Source organism: Mustela nivalis, assembly GCF_964662115.1.
Source record: "Mustela nivalis genome assembly, chromosome: X".
Taxonomy (NCBI): Eukaryota; Metazoa; Chordata; class Mammalia; order Carnivora; family Mustelidae; genus Mustela; species Mustela nivalis.
This window is the reverse complement of record NC_139040.1, coordinates 133,414,451-133,433,166: the sequence shown is the minus strand read 5'-3', so window position 1 is coordinate 133,433,166 and position 18,716 is coordinate 133,414,451. Positions and strand designations below refer to the sequence as shown.

The following is an 18,716-nucleotide window of genomic DNA, read 5'->3' as shown; positions in this document are numbered from 1 at the left end:
TGCATGGGGCTCCGAAACCCATCCGCGAGGACCGTGGCCCCTGCCCTGCTGGGTGCCCCTGCACAGGTGCAGCCCGCCGACCCTGCCCTGTTCCCCACCGACGCCTCGCCTGCACCCCTTCATCCGGCCCCCGCCCTCACTCACCCATTCACTCCTGCCCTCACCGGCTCCCCCCTTCACCCCTACCCCACCGTCCCCATCCCCCCCCCCCCGTCCCCTCCTGCGGCTCACCTGCACATGTGCCCCCTGCCCCCATCCCAACACCCCTTCCCCCGTCCCCTGCTCCATACATCCATTGTCCCCAACCCCACCGCTCGGCCCCGTCCCCCCGCCCCCACCCTGTGCCCCGTCACACCCACCTCTCACCCCGTCCCCCTGTTCCCCCCTGTTCCCGCTCTCCCGTTGTCTTGTCACCCCTGTGGTTCCGCCCCCACCCCTCATCCGTTCCCTCTTCACGCTCAGCCCGTCCCCCCGTCCCCCTGCACGCCCAGCCCTCAGCCCGTGGCGTCTTCACTCCTGCCCCCAACCCCTGTCCTTCACCGGCCCCCTCCCCACCCCAGCCTCTCACCCTGGCACCCCGTCACTCCCCCCTCACGCCACTGCTCACCCCGTCACCCTTCACCCCTGCATCTCGCCCCACCCTCACCCTGTCAGCCCATCCCCCGTAACCCCTTCACCCCTCCCCCATCACCCGTCACCCCGTCACCCTGTCCCCCAGACCCCGGTCCAGTCACCCCACCCCTCCCCCCTTCAAGCCCCTCACCCTGCACCCTTCATCCCCCGTGCTGACCCCAGACCCGTCACGCCCAGCCCCCATTCCATGGCTCCGTCCAACTTCACCCCTGCTCCCCACCCTTGACTCCTTCCCCTTCGCGTGTTTGCCCGCAGCCGGCACCCCTGTACCCCCGCCCCTGGCCTCCTAACCTCCCCGACCTTTCAACCCACCTCCCCCCTTTAGCCCCCGAGCCTTTGCCTCTGCCTCACCCCTTCCCCGATGTCCCTCATCCACACCCTCTCTCCCGCCTCACCGCTTCATCCCTGCCCTGTAGGCCCGTGCAGCGGCACGGCGGGCTCCGACCCGGGCAGGCGGGGTGGCCCGCGGTGCTGTGCGCGCACGTGTGTGTGTGCAGGACTCAGATGCCTGAGAAGGGGCGATCCGCCCGGAGGCCACGTGCCGGCTTCCCGCGTGCCGGCTTCCCGCGCACCCGCCGCAGCTGCCCGGAGGCCGCAGACGCCCGCTCCCGGCCCACACGTCTGCGCTTCTGCTCCTGCAGTTCCAGAACAAGCCCGTGGCCATCGACAACATTATCTGTGCGCTCTTCAAAAGGACGTTTGTGCCCCGCTACCGGTAAGGGTGGGCCTCGGTGCCATGCGTGTACCTGCGGGTCCCGTCACCCAGGCCCTGCCTTCCCTGCACGTCCCGTCACCCAGGCCGTGCCTCGGCCTCGCTCGGCATCACACAGACGCGTGACCCCACCGTGGGGGTGATGGTACGTGGCCGTCGGTGACGCGGTTGCTTCGCTTCTCAGTGACATCAGCTCGGACATCCGTGTGATCTGCATGGGGGAGCTGGGCTGCTGGGTCAGGCTGTACCCAGACCTGTTCCTGGACAACAACTACTTGAAGTACATCGGCTGGATGCTGTACGACAAGGTGCGCGGGCCCCGCCGCTCCGCCCCTAACTCTAAGCCCCGGGTCCGTTCTGAGCGTGCGTCGTGTTCTCACTCCCACAACGGAGAGGAGCGGCGTCCACACCGGACGACGTCTCAGAAGATGAGACGTTGCTAGCTGCGTGGGTACAAGTGGCACGTTTCTCTGCTTAAAACCAAAGTCTTGCGCGGGTGCCGGGCTGGGTCGGTCCGGGGAAGGCGGGACTATTGGTCTTGGGGTCTGGAGGTTGAGCCCATGCTGGGCATGGAGCCTTGGGGGGAAAATCCAATACAGATGCTCAAAGCGGTTTCAGCTGTGGGCACGGAGTTAGCTCGTGGGGCCACACAGACAGCCCAGACCGGGCAGCACAGATAGCACCTGTTCCTTCCTCTCAGTCCTGGGGGCTGGGAGTCGGTACCCAGGCAGGGCTGAAGTTGGGGGTCTGAGACCCAGGCAGGGCTGAGGCTGGGAGTATGAGACCCAGGCGGGACCAAGGCAGCTTCTCCCGTGGCCTCTCTCCCTGGCTCGTGGACCTGTCCTCTCCCCGCGTCCTCACGGGGTCGTCCCTCCGTGCGTGTCTGCGTCCTGCTGCCCTCTGCTCGTGAGGAACCCAGTCCTGTGGGTTCGCCCGCCCCCCGCGAACTCGCTTTCCAGCCGAATCCTTTCTTTGAGGGCCCCACACGACGTACGGCCCCGTGCTGAGGTCCTGGGGTGAGGGTTTCGACGTGGGACTGGGGGCCGCCCCGTGCAGACCCCAGCAGGCGTGTTTCCGCACGGGTGGGGCCGCAGACCCCTGTGTCCCGCCTGGAATGCTGTGGGCCGGGGGCCGGTCTGCAGTGTCGTGGAAGTGGCCCTTCCCGTCCGAGCGCGTGCGGGGAGGCTGCCCTGCGCGGTGACCGGCGCCCGTTCTCTGCCGCAGGACGCGAGCGTGCGCATGAAGTGCATCCTGGCCCTGAAGGCGCTCTACGAGAAGAGGGAGTCGGCCATGAAGCTGGGCCTTTTCTTCTACAAGTTCAAGGTGCGTGAGTGTCTCCTCTCTGAGGCTGCTTCCTCCGCCGGCCGCCGCCCGGTCTCCCCGTCCCCGAGCCTCTCGGTGGACATGTGGACGTCCGGCAGCCGTTTGCTGGCCGAGTGCCAGCGCGTCTCAGCCCGATGCTCGGGAGCTGCAGATTCTCTGGGGTCCGAGCCCGGGGCCGAGCACTCACGCTTCACAGGCCACCGGGTGACGTGGCCCCGGCAGCTGGGTTCTCTGCGTGCGGGGCTGAGGTTGGAGCACAGGCACACCCCGAGCGGACTGGTTGGGGTGCTGCCCTCTAACCTGTTGGTGCAGGAGTGGGAGGGCTCGGCGCCCACCATTCTGGCAGGGGAGCACGTCTTTGCTGGGTCCGGGGACCCCTCGCAGAGGTTCAGACCTGCTCCCGGACTGCGGGTCGGTAGTCAGGTTCCTGGGATGACGTGCGGGTGCGACCCGCTTTGTTCCTGAGTTTGGGGGCCCCGCCGTCACCCAGGACGCTGTTCTGAGATCCCACCACCCATTGTGCAGGATGGCCAACTGTCGGTCGGTCGAGGACCCCACCCCGGGACCCATGGCTGGACGGGAGGGGGGCCTCGGAGGTGGCCAGGGAACGTGGAGGGCCAGGCCGCATGGCGGGGGCCGCCCAGTGGGGCATCTCATCCCTGGGGGTGTCGGGGGAACCAAGTGTTCCTTGGCCGTGTCAGGGTCCCCAGCGGAGTCTGACCGGAAGCCAGCAAGGCAGACCAAACAGGGCCACACGTGCCCGTGTGTACAGACGTCTCCCCTGCCCTCGGAGCACGTCCAGGACGCGGAGGCCCCCGGAAGAGGGATCTGACGCCTGAGGAAGAGTGGGAGCCAGGGAAAGATGGGCGCCCAGTCCTCCGCTGTGTGGGACCTCAGGACGCGCCTTGCCTCTGGGTGCAGGGAGGCCCCTGCCCACGAGGGGGTGAGGGCTGCTGCGTGGGTATAAGTGGCACGTTTCTCTGCTTAAAACCAGGCCCCGTGCTGCCTGTCCCACACCGCCCACCGTTGCCCACGGCCGCGCAGCTTGAAAACCGTGCCGTGCGAGGGGCGGACCTGGGACAGCACGTCCTGAGCCCCGAAGGGCACGGTTGTGTCCGGGTGGCAGAAGCTCCTGGTCCTGGTTCCGTGAGCCCTGTGGGGCAATGTGTGGCCATGTTTGGAGATGGGGTCTCCGGTCCGGCCGTATCACATCTGCCGGCTCTAGGGACAACCGCGTGCCCTGCCCCGTGGTCCTCACTTTGGGGACAACCATGTGCCCTGCCCCGTGGTCCTCACTTCCACGTGGTGGTTCACCGTGTCTGTGGGAAACGTAGAATCAACAGGTGGAGAGCACTGAGTGGAGGCCAAAAGCCCAGCAACAGATGCCCCAGTGCCCACGGGGAACGGAGGGCCTCCTGGGGGTGGTGGCGCGTCCCCACGGAGGAGGACAGCGTGCTGCCAACCCCGTGCGTCAGCCGGTTGGGACCCACCGCCATGTGTGGGGTGGAGGTCATGCCGCATTGTCCGCTGCGCCTCATAGGAAAGGAGCGACGTGTCGTCTCGTTGCCTGGATGGGGACACGTTCTATGGAGCTGCCACCCCGGGCGGGGCTGGGATGTGGACAGCCGTCTTTGGGCGACTCTGCTTGGCCTGCGGAGCTGGTGGAGGCGACCAGGCAGCGCTTCCCTTAACCCTGGAGGCCCTGGGCTTCTGGCTTCAGCGTCTGTGTGTGCATTCCCCGTCCCGGTCCGTCTGTACCGGCGGGGACAGCTGGGGACACTGGGAACATCCGGGGACACTTGTCCGCACCGGTTGGAGGCGGGGGCTGGAGTCTCAGGGCAGCGAAGGCACAGCTGCACGCCTGCGCGAGGTCACGACCCAGCCCCGACGGCTCCGTGCTGCCGCAGGGAGAGGACATCTGCCCCCCACCCATGAGCCAGCCCCAAGTCCGGGGGCCGCGGGGCCGGCTGTGCTGGGGGTGGGGAGAGGGTGCTGCTGGTGCCGTCCGCGTGGGCCTGGTGGCCCTGGCCTCTGGGCGATCCGTGCCAGGCCGTGTGCTGGCGGCTGACTCGGGCTGTCCGGTGCCTCTGAAGGGGCAGCCCGCCCTGTGGGTGGGGGTCGTGGTGCCCGGGGTCCCACGGACGGCGCTGCAGCGAAGCCTGTTCGTCTCGGGGTCTCTCCACAGAAGCGGATCCTGTCGATGACGCAGGACAGGCAGCCGGAGATCGCGTCCGAGTGCATGCAGCTGCTGCGGCTCGTGTCCGAGTGAGTCGCCTGCCTGCGCCGCGCACCCGCCGGCCGGAGGTCCCCGCGCCCCTTCCGTGCCCCCGCCGGCCGGAGGTCCCCGCGCCCCTTCCGTGCCCCTGCCGGCCGGAGGTCCCCGCGCCCCTTCCGTGCCCCTGCCGGCCGGAGGTCCCCGCGCCCCTTCTGTGCCCCTGCCGGCCGGAGGTTCCCGCACCCCGCCGGTGGGACGTCATCACGCCCATGCCGTGCCCCACCCCGACCCCCACTGGCTGTGCAGGGCCCGGAGCTACCAGGCTTGCTGGACGCGGAGGGGGAGGCCGTGGGGTCAGGCTGGCGGAGCGCCTGTGGCTAAGGAGCCCTTGCCGTGCCTTTGCTCTTGTGTTCGGGTGCGTTGCGCTTTGGCTCGGTTAGAGACCGCTGCCTCCAGCGTCTTTGTTGGCCGTCCGTGGGGAGGGCCCGCGGGGTCACCTGTAAGGTCAGACCGGGCCTGGCTGGGCCCTCAGCAGTTGGGGTTCTGAGAGTCCCGGCTTCTCCCGTCGGCTCCTGGGTCTGGGTCAAGGCTCTGGGGGTGCCGAGGGGCTGATGTTCGGAGGTGGTGACCAGTGGCCGGGCCGGCAGAATGCTCTGGAAACTCGTGGGTCCTGGCAGCACTTAGGCTGGGACGATGGGCTCTTGTTCCCTCGGACGTCCCCCAACTGCACGACGCATCTCCTTGCTCAGTGAGTCACGTGTCATATGTTGATGTCAGCTGTGTCTGGCACGGGGCACGGGGACACGACCTTTTGCTTGGCCCCCATGCATAGATGCCCGGGCGAGTGCTGTGGGGACATCTTGAGCCCCGAAGGCTGGGGCCTGCCCGCGGTGCCATCGGTCTGCTCTGTGCTGAGGACAGAGGGGGACCAGGTGGACGTTGGACCTTCATGCAGCGCTGCCTCCCACTGCAGCCCAGAGGGACACTGTCCCAGCTGGAGACCGGGCACGGGGCTTCCTCATGCTGCGCTGTGGTCCCACGAGTGCCCGGCTCTGCCGGCACCTGGCCAGACGCCCGCATCCAGGAGCGGCAGGCAGGTGGCAGTTGGCGTAGTGTGAGTTGGACCCGTACGGAGAGCAGCGTGGACCCCGGGGCGGTGGCCTCTGTCTCCTGTCCCGTGCAGCCTGGGTGGCCCAGGGTGGCGGCATGGCCTGTCCTTGGTCTTCCCACGGCTGCTGTGTCCGTCAGGGTCCTCCAGGGAGACGGACCCGACAGGAGATGCGGGGACATGTGCATCTGGAGGGAGGCTCCTCGGGGGCGTTGGCTCAGGATCCCGGAGCTGGGACGTCCCCGGACGTGTGTGTGTGAGCTGGGGATGGAGCCCGTGGTGTGGCTCGTGGGCGGCCGAGCGGATGGGCCTGGACCGTGGCAGGTGGCCCCGGGGCGTGTAGAGCGGGCGCTTTGGCTTAAGCTGTCCGCGTGGGAGGGGTTCCCTCCCAGCGCTGAGGGTGTGCGCGGGGCCGGCTGTCGGCAGCCACCTGGTTTTGTGAGGAAGTGGCAGCGGCGGGAGCATCGTGTCGACCTGATTATTCGTGGTGGGGCAGGGGGCACCGTACGCCTGATTCCAGAAAGCCTGTGAGGAGTTCCCTGCAGAGATCTGCACGGGGGCGAAGCGGCTTGTCCTGCCCAGGGAGGTGTGCCGTGTCTCACCTGTCGAAGGCGTGTAGCCCACAAAGAGGAGGAAGTGTGTGTTTGCTGGGCCCTACCCCCAGCCGGGATACCCATCTTTTGTCGCCCTTGACCATCCTGCTCCCAGGCCTTCTGACGACACTGCTGCCAGCGCCTTGGGGGCCTTGTCGAGCCAAGTGCCTGGTCTTGGGGCCACACCTTGGCCTGAGTCCGTGGGCGGGCGGCCGATGACTGGGCTCGGTCGTGGGAGGAGCCTCGGGGGCAGAAGCGCGTGGCTTTGGGACTTGAGGTTTGGATGGGGCTGATGTGGACCCAGCGAATGTGCTCCTTAGGTACAGTGTGCAAGGGTGAGCGCAGCTGTCCCAGTCCCTCGTCTGGGGCTCCCGTGTCCTTGGGGGCCTCCCACCTCCACTCAGCCCAGACAGCGAGGCACATAGGCGGCCTGCCCCGTTTCTGCTGGGTCTGGGAATGCCCACGGAGCCGCGTTGGCCGTCAGTCCGCTGTGCTGGGGTCAGGCGTGGGTTGAGTGGATGTGTTTGGACACAGGGTTACGCTGGTGGTGTCTCCACCGACATCCCCCAGCTGCTCCCCCCATGGGTGCCCGTGGACGTCTGCTGCTCCTCCATGTGGACCTCTGCGTGCACAGCTGCTCGGAGGGCGGAGGGTTGGGCTGATAGGTGGCCCAGGTGCACACGCAGGAGAGGACTCAGAATTTCCCCTAGTTTGGGGCTCATGGGCGGCTGGAGGGGAAGGAACCAACCCTAACCCTAGAGGCCCTGTAGGAGGCGGGACTCTCCAGGAATCCTGCTCACGTGGCAGTCTCATGTGGCCTCAGCTCACATCTGGGGACATGGGCTGCCCCAGGTGAGCTCAGGCTGATTGGGATTCCAGAGGGGCCACCTCTCGCGGAAGCTGAGGTCGGTGCCATTGGCCCAACAAAGAACCTCCGTTTGCTCTCGGGGACAGGTGTGTGTGGCAGAGCCCTGGGGGCACAGGTCCATGTGGCAGATCCCCAGGGGCACAGGTCTGTGTGGCAGAGCCCCGAGAGCAGAGCTCCGTGTGGTAAATCAAGCTCCGTGTATGTGGCAAAGCCCTGTGCAGGCCCTGGGCTCACGAGCGTCTCCCGCAGGCACTACGTGGGCGTGTTCTCCGCCATGGAGTACGTCTTCCTCTTCCAGTTTGTGTACGCGGCCTACAGGCCCATGGCCACCGCCGCAGGCGAACTCATCTGTAAGAGGTAAGGCAGGTGCCTGGCCCCCCTGCGGCCCCTGATGGTGTCTCCAGGGCCGTGATGTCACCGTGATGTTGGAGGTGGGGTCCCCGTCCCGTGTCCCGTGTCCCACCAGCGGCAGATCTGCAGATGGGGATGGTAGGAGGAGGCCCCAGGACCCCAGAGAACAGCAGGGCCTGTGACCGGGGCTTAGACAGGACGGCAGGTGTGGGGCCCCAGGGGAGACAGTGGGGTGCACACGAGCGCGAGACAGAAGGACGCGGTGACCCAGAGCGTGGCACATGTGTGGGAGCGGACCAGCTTGATCCGTGTTGCACGCACATGCACACGCGGATTGGTTTGAGGAAGTGGTAGTGGCCCCTGCCCCTGAGGTGCCCTGAAGGTCCCTTGAGGGTCTGAAGCCCCCTGAGGCCCCCTGCGCCCCTCTGAGGTCCTGTGAAGCCCCCCGAGGCCCCCCGAAGCATGCTCCATACCCCTGAGGGGCCTCTTGGGCCATCTGGCCGTCCTGCCCTCACGGGTGGGTCTGCGTTCAGGTGAAGGTCCCCCGCCTCTGGTCCTCTGGGGTTTGAGGTGCAGTGACGGGGTGGGGGGCGTCTGGTTGTGGTTCCGTCCCCGGTGGTGGCCCGAGCTGACAGTCCGCTCGGACAGACCGAAGTCAGCTCGAGAACTTTCCTCCGCGGTCTGCGTCCTGTCCCTGTGGCTCCCTGCTCTTCCCACTCCCCGGGTCGTTGTGGACAGTGTGTGCAGAGGAGTGCACTGGAGTGCAGTTGGCCCGGCCCCGCGAGACCTGGGGCCCAGCCAGGCGCACGGGGTCCCCCTCCACGCCAGCACCGGGGTCACTGTCTCTGATCTCCGTAGGCTCCTGGCCCCTCCACCCCACGAAGGTTTCTTTGCTCAAGAGCCCCCGGACGAGTTCGATAGAAATCTCCAGAACATGAAGGCGCTCATCGACTTCTACCTGCAGGGCGAGGTGAGGGCCTGGCCGCGTGGGGTCCGGGGGCAGGATGTCCGAGCCACGTGCGGGGCCCAGACTCGTGTCCTGTGCCTGCGCCCCGCGTTCCGTGCCGCATCCTGTGTCGCACGCCCGCATCCTGTGTTGGGCCGGCAAGGGGCTTGGCTCCCGTGTGGACGACCCTGGCTCTGGGCACGTGGGAGTCACGTCCCTGGGTCGGTGTCCGCATGTGTCTTCACGGGACCACACGTGGGAGGTTGGAAGGAAGCCGTTCCTGCCGGTGTCATTACTTGACCTCCTCGCCCCGTGTTGTCGTCGTGTGACCTGCCTGCCCTGCGTCAGCCCCGTGTCCTCCCTGTCCGTGTCCACAGGTGCCTCCCTGTCCCGTGTGCTCGTCACTGGGCGTGCTCCCCGCCCCGTCGTCATCCCGTGTCCTCCCTGCCGTGTCCTCCGTCCTGGGTCCTCGTTCTATGTCCTCCCCTGCCGTGTCCTCCGGTGTCCTCAGTCCTGGGTCCCCGTTCCGTGTGCTCCCTCCCCGTGGCATCACCCTCACCACACCCTCCTGACCCTGAGTGGCCGTCCTCACTGTGTTCTCCTTGGCCCTTGTGTTCATCACGTGACCTCTGTGCCCGTGTCATCGCGTGTCCTGCTTCCACATTCTATGACCTCACGTGTTGGGCACGTCCCTATCAGTTCCACAGACACGTCCCGTACCTGGTGGACGGCCTGTGGGAGGCAGCGCCCGCCCTGGTCCGGAACTGGGAGTGCATGACGGCCCTGCTGCTGGAGCCCCGCGGCGGGCGCCAAGGTGAGCGTGGCCACAAGCCTGCTCGGAGTCGTGGACCAGGGCCGTGTCCCGCCGGCCTCCCTGCCGTGCCCGCCAGGCCCACCGTCCCCCACCCGCCTCCCCGCCGCGTGTCTCACTGTCCCCCTACGTCCTGCTGTCCCCCACCCCCCACGTCCTGCCGTATGCGTGTCCTACTGTCCCCACCCTCTCGTAGCACTGTCCCTGTGTGCTGGTGTCCCGCGTTCCGCTGTCCCCATGCTCACATACTGCCCCCACCTCCCGCTGTCGTGTGTCCCACGGTCCGTATCCCCATGTGCCGCCGTCCCTGTCTCCCACGTCCCACTGTTCTCTCCTCCGTGTCCCACGGTCTCAGCGTCCCACTGTCCCCGACCCACATATCCCACGATCTCTGTGCCCTGCTGTCCCCCGTGTCCCACTGTCCCTGTGCCCCGCCCCCAGGTCCCACCATCGCCATCTCCCACTGTCCCGTGCTCCGTGTCCTTCCGTCCCCGTGTCCCACGGTTCCCTTGTGGCCATCATCCCTGTCCCAGTTCCTCCTCTCCCCACCTCGTGTTGCACAATCCCTGTCCCGTCATCCCCGCCACCCCGCGGGGGCCCTCCTGTGCTGTCTGTGACGCCCGCTAGCAGCACGTGGTGCAACGGGCCTGGAACGCCTCCTGTGCTGTGTTTGCTCCTTGAGTGCTTGGCTGGGGGGAGGGGCATGTGCCACGCTTTCCTGGGGTGACAGGTCCTTGGGTCTACAGCACGTGGTTCACGGTCCCTGGCCGGGGGTCTGTAGGACGTGGTTCACGGTCCCTGGCCGGGGGTCTACAGCACGTGGTTCACGGTCCCTGGCCGGGGGTCTGTAGGACGTGGTTCATGGTCGCTGGCCGGGGGTCTGTAGGACGAGAGCCGTAGGCTGCTCTCCTGGAAGAGCCACGGAAGCTCCAAGCCTGGCCCCAGAGTCAGGGTGCGGCGTGGGCAGAGTGCCTGGTGAACGAGCCCCCCAGCCGCTGGGACCCCCTTCCCCCATGCCTCTGAGACCCTGGCCCTCCGACGGCACCTGCAAGGAGCTGCCCCCGCCTCCGACAGGGTCCTCCACGCCCCAGCCACAGTCCCGCCACGCCGAGATGCCCCCGGCCCCGGCCCCACGCTGCAGACATGATCCCTGCGCCCACTGGTTCCTCTGGTCACAGCAGGAGTCCCAGTGCCACACCTCAGGCGTCGAGGCCCGTCACGTTCCTGGGCGGGACCAGCAGCTTCAGCCCTGCTCCCTGGGGTCCCTGAAGGGGCGTCTTTCTTTATCGTGAGGATGCCTCCTCTCCTCGGACCCAAGCGTCTGGGGCCCAGCCGTGGTCTCTGTTGTGTGAGGCTTGGCTGTACCTGGGCTCAGAAGGGCACCACGTTTAGGATGTGGGACACAGGACAGGAGGACCCCCATGGGAAGGTCCAGAGTCGTTGCGGCAAATTCCCTCCAATCTGGTGGCTGAAACCAGAATCCATCCTCCGCCAGCTCTGGAGACGAGATCCAGGCGGGGCGGGGGTGCTGGGGTCCAGGCGAGGCAGGACACGGCCACTGGGGTCCAGGCGGGGCAGGGCCGTGCTCCCTCCGGAGGCGCCAGGAGGGCGTCCTGCCTGCCTCCTCCAGCTTCCGGGCTCCAGGCATCCCTGGGCTGGAGGCCGCGTCCCTCCCACCTCTGCCTCCGTCCTCACGGGGATTCTCCTCTGTGTGGGTCTCCTGTTCTTTCTCTTACAAGGACACCAGGCATTGAATTTAGGGCCACCCCTTTTTCCCGTAAGTTGCATCCCATTCTGAGATTCTGGTGGCTGTGATGAGGAGTTACAGTTTCCGCACAACAGCCGGTGCACAGACTGTCCCCTCGACGGGATGGCTTCAGACCTGAGTCCCGGGATATTGGGACAGTGGCCGGGGAGCCCCAGGGAGGACTGCCCTGAGCCCCACATGCAGGTGACCGGGCCAACGGTGGTTTGCTTTGTGGGCAGTTGGAGCGAAGGCCGGGCCCTGGTTGCTGTCTTCTGCGGGTCCCAGAGTCTGTGACCTCTGCCGGGGCTCTGCTGTGCCTAGGAGCCTGGCCGCGCTCCCCACGTGCTCTGAGCCCCTGCGGGGCTCACCGAGGCCTGTCCGAGCGGCACGTCTCCCCAGAGGGTTCTGCGTCTGGGGCGGCCAGAGGGGGCTGAGTGAGCGCGGTCTCCCCGCAGCCCTGACAGGCCAGCAGGAGAGAGTGCTGATTGAGATCCTCGTGGCCGCCGTGCGACAAGCTGCGGAGGGGCGTCCGCCTGCCGGCCGGCGCCTGGGCAAGAAAGTCAGTGCCACCCCCTGCCCCCTGCCTTGGTGCTCTCCGTCCCCTGTGCTGAGCGCTCTGCTGTGGCTGTCCTGCCAGGGCTCTGTGGGCGCCCGCTCCCGCCTCCGCCTCGCAGTGCCCCCCGCCCGCGTGGCCCCGAGAGCCGCTTGCTGCTGCTTCCGCCTTGTGCTTGTCACCCTGACTGCTCACTTGGCCCCTGGCCGTGCGGGCGGGACTCCTGGCCACCCAGGTAGGTGTCGCTGGCCACGCCTCGCAGCTGCGGTGCACCCCTCCTGCTGGCTACCGAGCCCTGTGCCCGCTGGGTCCTGTGTCTGCCGTCTGCCTCCCCGGGGAGAGCATGCCACAGCCGTCCTTACGCCGTGTTCTCTCTGGATGTCGCTGCTTGTTGGCCAGCCTTTGATTGGCCTCCGTGTGAGCTTCTGCTGCTGCTGGGACAAAAGATCACACCCCAGGGCACTTAAACACCACAGGAGTTATACATGGTGCCCCCGCTCTGGAGACCAGAGTCTGAGATCCAGGCAGGGCAGGACCTCTGAGGTCCCAGCGGGGCAGGACCTCTGAAATCAAGGCAAAAAGGGCTGTGTTCCCGCCTGAGGCTGCAGGGGAAGGTTCTCCCTGCCTTTTCCAGGTGCTGAGGCTCCCGGTGGCCCTGGGCTCTGGTTGAGTCCCTCCTACTTCTGCGTCTGTCCTCCCTTGGCTGTCATGTTCTCCTCTGTGCACACATCCAGCTGTGTGTGTTAATCTCCGTTTTATGACACGTGCCACTAGATAAGGGTCCCACCCTGAGGTGTGACCTTGGGGGAGGCCGCTGAGTTCTTGACGGCGTCCCTGCGTGGGCAGCACTTCCTTGGAAACAAAAACCCGAGTAGTCGTCCAGAGCTTTATCCTTGATTTGGGGGGAGCTCTGCCTGGGTATGACCTGGCCACGTGGGAGCAGGTCCCACGGCCGCCGTGGGACTCACGTGGGTCCGTCGTGGGCTCAGGCCACGCATGCTCTGCCTGCAGGCCACCCGGGAGGTGGACGGGACCCGCCGCTGGCGTGAGCACGCCAACATGAGCCGACACTTGGCCAAGGTGCTGCCCCGGCTGCTCTCCAAGGTGCCGAGCGGGAAGGGCCGAGGCTGAGAGCCCGGGGAGGCTGGGGGAGCTCCAGGGCAGGCCAGGAGGCTGCAGCGGCGAGGGGAGGCCCGGGGGGCTCCGCTTCACGCCTGCTCTCTGGGCAGTTTGCAGCGGACAAAGAGAAGGTGACCCCCCTCCTGCAGATCCCACAGTATTGCAACCTGGACGTGTACAACACGGACGGCCTGGGCTCGGTACGTCGCAGGGCTCCGCTCCTGCTCCCTGAACTCCGCGTGTGGAGCCGCACCCCTCCTGCTCAGGGTCCCTGCCCCACCCCTTATCGGGTTCCGGCGTGGGGGCCACGCGCCATCTCCCTGGAGTTTCAGGCGTCGGGCTGCTGTCCTGCTCTCCGCCCTGCGGGTCTGGGCCATCACGCGCTCTTGCGACAGGGTCCAGGCCCCCGTGCGTGCAGGTCTCTGACCTCCTCCTCGTGGCGCCGTGCCCCCCCCCCTGCACGGCAGCTGCTCCGCTCGCCCGGATGGATCTTCTCCCAAACCCCGGGGCCTTTCATGCCGCCCTGACCTTTCCCCTGACCCGTACGATCCCTGCCCCCCACTGACCCCTGATCACCTTTTCCCGGACCCTTTATCGTCTCTCAACCCTGTGACTCCTGGCGGTTCCCGCGACGACCTCCGACCTTTTTTCCTCATGCTCGTGACCTTTTCTCTCAACCCCCGACCCACCTGACTTCCTGCCCATCTCCTGACCTTTCCTTCTCGAGGTCACAACCCCCAACCTGTTCTCACCACCCCGCACCGCGCCCCCCGACCAGGTCTTTTGTCCCCTCGGCCCCCCTGCAGTACCTGGACGCGGCGCTGCTGGAGCTGGACTGCCTGGTGCAGCGGCACTCGGACGTGGCGGTGCTGGAGGCCTGCGCCCGCGCCTACGGCACGTACTGCGATGAGGGGCGCTCCGCGCACGGCCAGGCCGCCCCCGCCTGCAGCCGGCTGGTGGACATGCTGGTGGACGCGCTCACCCCGCTGCTGGACGTGTTCATCCAACACGAGGTGCAGGCCGGGGGTCGGTCGCAGGGGTGGACGCGGGCGTGGGGTTCTCTGTGGGAGCCCCAGCTGGTCTCGCTGGCCCTGTGACGGGAGGGGGAACGCGCGCGGGCGGGTGACTCAGGGTTCCACTGCGCTCCGCGGGAGCCCCATAAGCCCCCGGAAGACCAGCCTGCCAGAGCCGCTGCCCGGTCTGCACTTGACGGGCAGATGGTTTCTGTGAAGAGCCGCGTCGTAAACACGTTTGGCCTGGTGGGCCCTCCTGTACTGGGCTGGTGGTCCGAGAGCAACAGACACAGCGCGTCCCTGGGCCACGTTCCAGTAAAACTTTATTGACACAGACGGGCTGAGGGCCGTGTGGCCTGTGGGCCTGGCGTCCGGCCCTGACGGAGGCACCTTGCTTGTGACGCTCTGCTTGTTTCCACAGGCAGGACTCCAGGTTGCTCTTGAACCTGGGCCTGCCGCGATTGTGGGGTGCCGCAGGTCAGCGACGCGCCTCTGTGTCTGTTCTCTCCGCTGTCAAGGGAGAAGCGTATTCCCTGTGGCAGGTTCTTGGCAGGGATGTGAGGCAAGTGTGTGGAGGTGGGAGGTCTCAGATCCCGACGTCCTTCTTCTGCAGCCTACGCGTCTTTGGGGGTGTCCTCTGGTCCCCTTCGTTTCCTGCAGAGCTGGACTCAGAATGGCCCGGGGCACTGTTTCCCTTTGGAGATCTCAAAGAGCTGCCTACCGGAAAGTTGGGGACAGAGCAGGCAGGAACACGGGCCTGGCTCGAAGCCGGTCCGGTGTCCTGGGGAAGCCCCCCTGGAACCTGCGTGTCCCGCCACCACCCCCTCTGCTCTCTCCCCACTGTGTAGAAGCAGGGCCTGTTCCTTGGACACGGTGAGATGGGGCGGATCTGCTCCACGCTGCGGAGACTGGCTGCCTTCTACAGGTGAGGGGGGCGACGCGCCTGTTCCCTCGGGGGAACAACCCCTTGGGTTCGTTCCCTTGGGAATGACCCCCAAGCCATGTGCCTGCTGCCTTACTCAGACAAATGTCCCCGTGTCCCAGGTGAGGTGGGGAGGACTCAGACCTTTGTGCGGGTGTCCTGTGGGTGAGCCTGGTGGCTCTGGGCCACCTGGGAGCCCATCCTGCCCATCAGGGGCTCTGAGCTGCGTCCCCAGGAGTGGGGAAGGCCTCACCAGGCGGGTGCGGGACATCATACTGAGGGAGCCCAGCTGGGCCATCTGGGCTTGGTGGCCCCTCAGTCTGCCGGGAGGTGATCCCTCAGCTCTGAGACCTACTGACCAGTGTTCGCGGCTCACCTGGGGAACGGCGGAGCTCCTGGTGGGGGTGAGTTGTAAATCCTCGTGTGCGTTTCTGGCCAGTGCACACGACCTGAGCAGCTGGAATCTGTATGAGAAGATGGACAGCCTGCTGACTTTCCGCCGGCACCAGGGCAGCCTGCCCACTGAGGTGAGGGCGGAGGGAGTCGGGTGAGTCCTTGTCGGGGGGCAGGGGTGGGTTCTGGGGAGAGAAGGGTCTTGTGGGAAGGAATGCATGGGGGGGAGGGTCTTAAGGAGAGAGAAGGGTCCTGAGGGGAGGGAAGAATCGGGGGTCCTGAGGAGGGGGAAGCATGGGGGGGATAAGTTCTGATGGGAGAAAAGTATCTAATGGGAGGGAAGCGCGGGGGTGGCTGAGGAAAAGGAAGGGTTCTGAGGGGAGGGAGGCATGGTGTGCGACAGACCTGAGGGAGAGAAGGTCCTGAGGGAAAGGAAGCATGGGGGAGGGGATGGTTCTGAGCGCAGAAAGGTCCTAAGGGGAGGGAGGCATGACGGGGAGGGTCCTGAGGAGAGAGAAGGGTCCTGAGTGGAGGGAAGCTTAGTCGGGGGTAGGTCCTGCAGGGGAGGGAAGCATGGGGGGGGATAAGTTCTGATGAGATAAAAGTATCTAAGGGGAGGGAAGCATGGGGGGTTCCTGAGGAAAAGGAAAGGTCCTGAGGGAAAGGAAGCATGGGGGAGGGAATGGTTCTGAGGAGAGTGAAGAGTCCTGAGGGGAGGGGAGCATAGGGGAGTGTCCTAAGGGAAGAGAAGTGTTCTGAGGGGTGGGAAGCATAGGGGGAGTGTCCTGAGGGGAGAGAAGGGTCGCAAGGGGAGGGAAGTATAGCCGGGGTGTGTCCTGAGAGGAGAGAAGCATGGGGTGGTTCACTGAAGGGAGATACGTCCTGAGGGAAGTATGGGGGGGTCCTGAAGAGACAGAAGAGTCATGAGGGGTGGGAGGCATGGGTGGGTCCTGAGGTAAAGGAAGGGTTCTGAGGGGAAGGAAGCATGCTGGGGGACAGGCCTGAGGGGAGAGAAGGTCCTGAGGGAAGGGAAGCATGGGGGGGACGATGGTCCTGAGGAGAGGGAGGGGTCCTGAGTGGAGAGGAGGTGGAAGCATGGGGGGGGGGATGAGTTCTGATGGGAGAGAAGGGTCCTGAGGGGAGGGAAGAATGGAGGTGGAGGGTCCTGAAGGGAGGGCAGCATGGGCGAGGGTCCTAGGGAAGAGACCTGTCATGCGGGGAGCGAAGCATGGGGAGGGGAGGGTCCTGAGGAGACGGAAGGGAAGCATGGGGGCTGGCGTGCTGGCGTGAAGGGTCCTTAGTGGGGAGAAGGATCCTGAGGAGAGGAATGGTCCTGAGGGGAGAGAAAGGTTCCAGGGGGGTGTGGGGCAGATTCTTGGTGGAGAAGGATCTTGGAGAGAGAGGGTTCTTGGGGGGGGCCGTAGGGTCCTGAGTGGGGGCAGATCCTGGGGGGAACGGGACCTGGGGAGTGTCCTGATGGAGAGGGAGAGGATCCTGAAGGGAAAGAAGCGACCAGGTCAGGGAAAAGGCCCCGAGTGGGGGAGGGGCAGGTACTGGGTCTCAGGGTTCTCTGCTAAGGAGTGTCCCCAGGGTGGGTGTCCCATCCACATCCCCACCTCCATGACAGGCCCTGCGCCCCACAGGTTGTGCACTGTGCCCTGCAGTGCACCTACTATGCGCTCCTGTGGCAGATCGTCGCCGCCACCGACCGGCTGCCGCCCCAGGTGGGTGAGGGGTGCGGGGGACGTCAGGCGCGTGGTCCGCAGTCGTCTGTGAGGAGGGAAGGATGGAGCGGGGTGGAGCCAGCTCTGCCGCCGTGACAGGCGTCGGTCATCCGGGGGTCCGCCTGGGCTCCTGGACTCCGACGTGAGAGCTGACTTGGGGCTGGGCTGGCACCGCCACCCGGCCTGCCCGTCTGCCGTGGGGAGCGCGGCTCAGATGATCTGAGGACCCGCTCCTGTGCGCGCCGGGGGAGACCCTTGTCCTTCCTCGGCTGCTGGCCCGTCCCTTCGTTGGGAGCCAGCCACACTTTGGGGTTATATTTACAGTTTCTCAGAAATCCGCAGGCCTGAGTTCCTTGGGAGGAAGTTTGGAGCCGTGTGGGGAGAATGTGGTGTGAGGGAGCGGGGAGGGGGGCGTGGGGGATGGGGAGGGGCCACGGGGTCAAGATGGGGGAGGGCAGGGAGACGGGAAAAGGGGACCTGGGGCTAAAGACGAGGGACGGAGGGGATGACGAGGGGACGGGGAGGCGGGGGGGGGGGGGACGGGTCTGCGCGGGACGTACCTGACGCCGGCTCTCCTCTCCCGAGGCGGGCAGGTCCGTGGCGCTGGCGCTGGGGTCCGCTGACGGGGCACCTGCTCGCCCGCTGTCCGCCGGCAGGAGGCGCTCCTGGACTTGAGGAAGAGGCTGCTGAGGTTCTGCCTGGTGTGCCGCGTGTACCTGAACCACCAGAGCAAGGTGCTGAGCGAGAAGGTGCGTGCGTCCCTCCGAAGCTCGCCGGTGCGGCCGGGGCTGGCGGAACAGGAGGGGGACGTTAGCCAGGCCAGAGGCGTGGACTGGGGCGCGTCAGGGCAGTTAGGCTTTTCTGCGACGCCGGTTCCCGCTGTCCGTGTGTGTCTCGTATGAGGACGTTTGTTCTTGAACGATGAGGGGAGGGCTCGAGGGAGGCCATCGTCGCGTCGTGTGAGCACCGGACGTCTGTGAACTTGTCGGCTCGCCCGGGTTTGCGGGAGCCCAGAGCCCGCGCACGGCCCCGGGACACGGGAGCCCGCGCGCACGGCCCGTTCGTACCAGCGCACCCGTCTGCTGGTCGCTCCCGCGATCCGGGCCGCGTGCCGCGGTGGTGGACATGCGGGTGTCCGCTCCCGACCGCCGTGTCAGAGGTTGCCGCACACGGAACCTTCAGGGCCGTCTCCGGTCTGCGGGGAAACTCTTCTCAGCGCTTCTGGACGCTGGACGCAGGCGCCCGCTTCCTGCCTTCCGCGCCGGGGCTCCTGCGTTCTTCCCGTGCGCGTGTGAATTTTCCGAATTCCCGAATTTCCTCTCCCGCTACCTTACGTAACACCTCGCCCTCGTCGGACTCGCGGCCGACTGAGGAGGTTGAGTGTGCGGCTCCTTCCCCGGGCCTGAGCTCTGCCCGGAGACCCTCCCCGCTGCCGGTCACAAGCCCGTGTCCGCGGTTTCCCGCCAGGATGGCTCTGGTCCCGGCCGCGGCCCGTGCCGCGGCGCCGCCCGGGTGTCGGGGATGTTTGTGTTCAGCATGTGTGTCGTGTGCTGCTGTGAGGCGTTGTCCGTGGTGGTGTCGCCCATGTGTCGTCTGTCTCTGGGGTTCCGCTTGCGGCCTGGGGTTCCACGGCGCATGTGTTTGGGGGCCCCTCCCCGCCCCATGGCTCTCATCCAGCCCTGAGT

The 18,716-nt window shown here is 66.6% G+C and overlaps 1 protein-coding gene and 1 long non-coding RNA gene across 2 annotated transcripts in view; one reads left to right on the top strand and one right to left on the bottom strand.

The window, feature by feature from the left end:
• LOC309856065 (cohesin subunit SA-2-like) overlaps positions 1-18,716 on the top strand; it is a 48,794-nt gene that overhangs the window by 21,147 nt on the left and 8,931 nt on the right. The window contains exons 10-24 of the mRNA XM_082716769.1: positions 1,275-1,348; positions 1,530-1,653; positions 2,570-2,668; positions 4,854-4,933; positions 7,702-7,809; positions 8,662-8,773; positions 9,449-9,563; positions 11,763-11,866; positions 12,872-12,964; positions 13,090-13,179; positions 13,786-13,992; positions 14,841-14,917; positions 15,354-15,441; positions 16,951-17,031; positions 17,688-17,780. Of these exons, the coding sequence (XP_082572895.1) occupies positions 1,275-1,348; positions 1,530-1,653; positions 2,570-2,668; positions 4,854-4,933; positions 7,702-7,809; positions 8,662-8,773; positions 9,449-9,563; positions 11,763-11,866; positions 12,872-12,964; positions 13,090-13,179; positions 13,786-13,992; positions 14,841-14,917; positions 15,354-15,441; positions 16,951-17,031; positions 17,688-17,780 (1,545 nt within the window). The remainder of the gene's footprint in view (positions 1-1,274; positions 1,349-1,529; positions 1,654-2,569; positions 2,669-4,853; positions 4,934-7,701; positions 7,810-8,661; positions 8,774-9,448; positions 9,564-11,762; positions 11,867-12,871; positions 12,965-13,089; positions 13,180-13,785; positions 13,993-14,840; positions 14,918-15,353; positions 15,442-16,950; positions 17,032-17,687; positions 17,781-18,716) is intronic.
• LOC309856073 lies at positions 14,091-17,774 on the bottom strand. Its single transcript, XR_014307059.1, has 3 exons — positions 17,592-17,774; positions 16,981-17,077; positions 14,091-15,378 (listed from the first exon to the last, which is right to left on the bottom strand). It is a non-coding gene; the product is annotated as an uncharacterized lncRNA (long non-coding RNA).